Source organism: Octodon degus, unplaced genomic scaffold (assembly GCF_000260255.1).
Source record: "Octodon degus isolate 3935 unplaced genomic scaffold, OctDeg1.0 scaffold00092, whole genome shotgun sequence".
NCBI classification, from domain to species: domain Eukaryota; kingdom Metazoa; phylum Chordata; class Mammalia; order Rodentia; family Octodontidae; genus Octodon; species Octodon degus.
The window spans coordinates 9,536,657-9,542,526 of record NW_004524668.1 but is presented as its reverse complement, the minus strand read 5'-3'; the positions used below and the strand labels follow the sequence as shown (position 1 = coordinate 9,542,526).

At 49.9% G+C, this 5,870-nt stretch overlaps 1 protein-coding gene across 1 annotated transcript in view; it reads left to right on the top strand.

Annotated features, from left to right (window-relative positions):
• LOC111818461 (forkhead-associated domain-containing protein 1-like) overlaps positions 1 to 5,870 on the top strand; it is a 125,727-nt gene that overhangs the window by 29,108 nt on the left and 90,749 nt on the right. The window contains exon 3 of the mRNA XM_023722454.1: positions 318 to 524. Within this exon, the coding sequence (XP_023578222.1) occupies positions 318 to 524 (207 nt within the window). The remainder of the gene's footprint in view (positions 1 to 317; positions 525 to 5,870) is intronic.

Here is a 5,870-nt window from a genome sequence, read left to right as displayed (position 1 = left end):
AGGCTCAGGCAGGAGGGTCACCGTGAGTTGGAGGATCGGAAGAGCACACGTCTGAACTCCAGTCACGCCGCAACATCTCGTATGCCGTCTTCTGCTAAAAAAAAAAAAAAAAAACAGAACAACCAAAACATCATGCACTAGGTACGTGGCCTTGGGCAAGCCCATAGCCCCTCTGATCATCAATGTCCTTTTAAAATGAGGATCACGGTCATGATCCGGTGAGTTACACAGGTAACGCCGTGCGCCCAGTGAGCACCAAGGGCATAAGCTGTGGGACTCCCGCTCTCCTGGAGCTGACCAGCCCCTCTCTGCTTTAGTCTGCAGACATCGACAACCACCATGCGCTCATCGAGTACAACGAGGCGGAGGGCAGCTTCATCCTCCAGGACTTCAATTCCCGCAACGGCACGTTTGTCAATGAGTGCCACATTCAGAATGTGGCCGTGAAGCTGATACCGGGGGACATCCTGAGGTTTGGCTCTGCTGGGCTGACCTACGAGCTGGTCATCGAAAACCCACCCCAGGTGAGCCCCAGCCACTGCAAGCAGGAGGCACGAGGCTCCATGCAGTGTCCCCTGCCGTGTAGCCAAAAGATGGAGCTCATCCTGAGGGTTCAACCTGCAGTTTCACCCTGCATATTGTGGGAGTGACAAGATGCCACCTCAGAAAGTTGAGGGCCACCCTGGCAGGCAGCTCTTGGGGAAGGGAGAGGGTCATGGCGATGCCCCAGCTGCCAACAGCCCAGCCCTAATTTCAGCAGCAGGAGAGGAGTTGGTTAGTGGCATGTGCTTTGGAAGCCAGAAGCAGGTGCTTCCTTTCTGGGTAGATTCATGCTCTGCTGCTTGGGAGCGCTGCAGGCTGAGGAGGGTTCTCTGCTCATCTGAGTCTCCTCCGTGGTGCATAGCTTTAGGAGAACCTCAGTGTCCCACTGGCATTTGCTCAGTGCAGGTGACCTATTACTATGCCCAGGTCAGAAATATGCCTGGATCATGACCTAATGTAGTCTCAATTTAATGAAATATAGTGGAAAACTTGCCCAAAACATCTTGATCACAAGGAGCATGTATGTGTCTGGGGAGATGCAGTGTGGGGATGGGAAGAGATGACAGGGCCCCTGTGCTGCCACAGCTTACCCAGGTGCTCCCGAGCAAGGTCCGTGACCCCTCAGAACGTGGGTCTTTGCAGCGACACAGTAGGGCAGCAACAGCGATGATGACCCCACAGCCTTGTCCTGCAGATCCGGTGAGCCCAACGTCGGTGTAAAACTCATTGTGGCACCTCGTTTACAGCAAACGTAGAAGTGACAGCTGTCATCCTTGCCCCAGAGAGATCATGCATGTTCCTCACCAACACTGCCTGGCTGACCTTCAAGGCTTGCAGTCTTTCCTGGGGCGAGGCCATAGCCAGAATCCTAGGGAGGGCCAGTCAAATAGCTTAGCGGATTAAAGCACTTGCAAGCAGGTGCAGGGGCCGGGGTTCAATCCCCTGGCCTGCCGTGTTGGCCCCGCCCCTGGGGCACGCTGAGATGGCAATTGAGCCTGGGTGTGGTGGTACACGCCTATAATCCCAGCTCTTGGGAGGCTGTAAACAGGAGGATCACTCTGAGTCCAATCTAGTAGTGAGATCCTGAATACCCTGTAGACCTTTCCCTAAAAAATACAAAAGAAAAAAAAGAAAGAAAAATTTCTTGGGGCCAGGGAGATAGCTCAATAGAATAAGCACTTGCCTGGCAAGCACAAGGTCCTGAGTTCAATCCCCGGTTTTCCCCCGCCAAAAAAAAATCACTTGTTTTGAGACTGGGGGTGGTCACATGCACCTGTAATCCCAGCGCTTGGGAGGCTGAAAATAGGAGAATCACTATGAGTCTGATCTATGTAGTGAGACCCTATAGACTTTGTCCTAAATACATAAAAATAAATAAAGAAATAATAATTTGGGGCTGGGGAGATGGCTCAGTAGAATAAGCACTTTCCCAGCAAGCAAAAGGGTCTGAGTTCAATACCTGGTTCCACAAAAAAAAAAAGAATCCTAGGGACTGGGACCCGTAGGTAGCTCTTCAAATGCTCTCCAGAGGCACAGCCCTCAGGGACTCCACAGGCTGCCAGGTCCAGAGCTGAGCAAACTGCAGCCCATGGACTGATTCTAGGTCCTCATTTGTCTTTATAAATAAAGTTTTATTGGAGCACAGCCATGCCCATTCATTTCAGTATTGCTTGATCAAGGGCATTCTGAGTAAACAGAGATCTTGCAGCACAAGAAAGGAAAGCTATGTGCTGCCGGCCTTTTCCAGAGGTTCACCACTCTCTGCCTGTAACACACAGCTGCACCGCCTCTCGCTGCAGGCCATGTAGTCCATTTTAGGGCCAAGGGGTGCAGGAAGGAGGAGCTGAGGTATTCGAGCTGCTACTGTCTGTCCGGAACTGTGCTGATTAATGGTTAACTTATTTAATGCAAAAATAGACTGAACGATCTTGTTATTTTCTCTTTAAAACAAAGCCTGGAGGGCCAGTGAGATAGCTCAACAGACTAAGCGCCTGCTTAGGCAAGCACAGGGACAGGGGTTCAATGCCCAGCACCCCATGCTGCACCAGCCCCACCCCTGGGCGCGCTGAGCCGGCCTCCAAGACCAGGCGAGGTGGTGCACACCTGTAGCCCCAGCGCTGGGGAGGCTGAAAACAGGAGGATCACCATGAGTTTGGGCTGTGTAGTGGAACCCTTTATCAAATACATTTTTAAAAAAAGAAGAAAAAAATTAAAGCCTGGAAATAGATCACTCTAAATATTCTTATACATCTATATAACAGTTGAATGTATAGCAATAATAGAATTATACTGACACATCTGATTATTATATGCTAGTATGTATTTTACACAATGGACATTTATTATAAATTTTATTTATTTCTTTATTTTTTTGAGACAGGGTTTCATTATGTAGTTCAGGCTAGCCCAGACTCACTGTGTAACTCAGGCTGGCTTTGAACTTATGGCGATCCTTCTGCCTCAGCCTCCTGAGTGCTGGAATTACAGGAGTGCACCACCACACCCAGCTTTACCTCTTTCTTTCTTTTTAAATGTATCTGGGACAGGGTCTACAGAGTTTACAGGATCTCACTAAGTAGATCAGACTCGTAGTGATTCTCCTGTTTTCAGCTTCCCAAGCGCTGGGAAGAGCTGAGTAAGGCAAGAGCAGGCATGAGCCACCATGCCCAGTCTCAGTCACCATCTTAGTGTGCCCGGGAGCCCGGGCTGGCACAGCACACTGGGGCTCAAACCCCCGGCCCCTGTGTCTGCCTAAGCAGGCGCTTTAATCTGCAAGCTATCTGGCTGGCCCTACCTGTTTCTTTAATTGGAAAGTTTTCTTTTAAAACTGTGGAATGCTTTCCCTGGTATGACTTTCAAAGCAGAAATGCGGGGCTTTATAATCTGAAACCAGCCGTAGCTAGAGAACTGTTTGTTTCTTCTGAGTTTCTCTGTTTAATGTTTTACCATGTGTTTATGGCCAGTTCCTTGGTCTTAAATCATGTCTTCTCTGGGTCACTGCTTTACCTTTGTAAGTTAAAGGAAAATTCACTGCTTGATTACAGCCTGGCGTGTTTTATTTGGGCATGTCAGAACCTGTATATACCTTTCATTCTGACTACATAGTGATGCTTCTGCTAACGTTTCAACAAGCATGTTATCCAGGAGATTTTCTTAGTAAGTATAAGAACCTCAATTGAAACTACTCTAAGCAAGGCCAGCCAGATAGCTCAGCGAACTAAAGCACAGGGACCAGGATTCGATCCCTGGTGTGCTGTGCCAGCCCTGCCCCCAGGGCACGCTGAGACAGCGATTGAGACTGGGCATGGTGGTGCGCACCTGTACTCCCAGCCCTTGGGAGGCTGAAAACAGAAGAATCACTATGAGTCCAATCTACCGTATCTACCTAGTGAGATCCCCATAGACCCTGTACTAAATACATTTAAAAAAAAATTGTCTAAGCAAAACAAAAAAATAGAAAAACTGTGGGGGCCAGCTTCAGGCCTCCTGGCTGGATCCAGGTGCTCAAGGGATGGTCAGGAATCCGTCTCTTCCATCATTGTTAGCTTCGTGAACTCAAGAAGATACTCAGATCATCTCAGCCAGATGTCCCGCAGCAGTCCCAGAATCCTCTACTCTTGGCAGCTCTGGATCGGCCAGGGCTAGGTCACACCTCCCTCTGGGGTGAAGGGGCCATCCTACCGCAGTTTCAGGGGCTCAGGATAGTGGGAAGGAAGGATGCGACCCCACAGAAAATTTAAGCTAGTGCCCATCCAGAAGATGGGAAGATGGCTGTAGTGTAAGGGGGAAAGTCCATGGTCATAAGAACCATCCCCACACCCCACTGAGCTTCCTTCCAGGATTAGGGATGGGGCTTGGGGACAGAGATGGAAAGGATGGGCAGCCCACATCTGCACTGGAAAGGGCCGGGTGGCCTCACAGAAAGAGGTGTGGCTGGGCCTCCACCCAGACGTGGGGCTGAGTCAGCCATCTGCGAAAGGGTGGTGTCTCCCACCAGCCTGGGACTTTCATGTGACCCTCACAGAGAGAGAGGAGCAGGGCAAGGAATGCCACTTGCAAGATTCTAGAGCTTTTCTCAATGGCTTCTCCTCTTTATTTAATGGGCTGACCAAGAAGCATGGTAGAACTGGAAAGGGAACAGTCCTTCAGCTAGAAGATTTACAAAGGCAGGGAGCTAAAGTGGGCCACGTGTGCTGGGAGGTCCTTTAACCTTCACGACCAGAGCCCAGGGTCACAACTTCTAGGATGCCCATAAAAAAAAAAAAAAAAAAAAAAGGAACCTGTTTTGTTAAGCTCCACAACTTAGAAAAATACTATATAACCAGCACTTCTAGGTTAAGCAATATATTAGCTTGTGTTCCCAAACTGAAAACAATGACCATAATTTATCCTTTTTTGGACTGGACTTGGAATTAGTACCCCCTTGTGGAGATGCCCTGAGATATAGCAGGGTAAGGGAAGCTGTTTGGTGGTGCGACAAATAGCGCCCTCTGCTGGCTGCTAGCTGTGACAGCTGCACTTACGGTCTACGTGGGGCAGGACCCAAGGGTCCCCTTCCAGCGGCGACTTCCTCCCTTCTGTGTCCTTTCAGTCAAGTGCATTTATAAGGGTAGCGTGGAGTGCGTCACAGGCAACAGGGGTGCAAGTGGATCCAGAGGAACCCGCGTCCCCCCTGGATTTTGTGCTGTTTTCACTCTAATGCCTGTTTTGTGTAACACTTTTTTACATTTCTGCATATCCGGGCTTTACAGAAGCGTTGCAATGCAGCACAAAGTTCTGTACACTCCCCCGTGGTGTCCCCCAAGTTCACACCCGTGTGATCGCCATGTAGTTCCCAACACACATACACATGCTCCCAAGAACTGAGCCTTGGCATGGTGTGCTGAACTCGCCTCAGAGTCTGCACCCCAGCCCAGGGCCGCCTTATACTCAGCCGTCCCATCTGCTCCTCCGCCTCCTTCCCCCACAACAGCGGCTCCATCTTTTCTGATTCTCACCACCTTGACAGTCCTGAGGAGGTTGGGCTAGGGGCCCTGGAAAGTGTCCCCCAACCTGAGTCTGACTGAGGCGGTTGCTTCTCCCAGTTTGGACTGGGGCAGTAACTTTCAGGAAGCGTGAGACAGCATATCGTGTCGTTACTGCCTCATCATGTGGGGGGCGGCACCCCGAATCCCTATGTCTTCCCTGGTGATGATATGTCATTGCTAGCTAGCTATGGTCCTGTTTGTCAGGGTTCTTCATCCTAAAGTTACTCTTTTTTCCTTTCCATGCTTTACACCAGGGATTGAACTCAGATCCTTGTGCTTGCCAGGCAAGCACTTATTCTA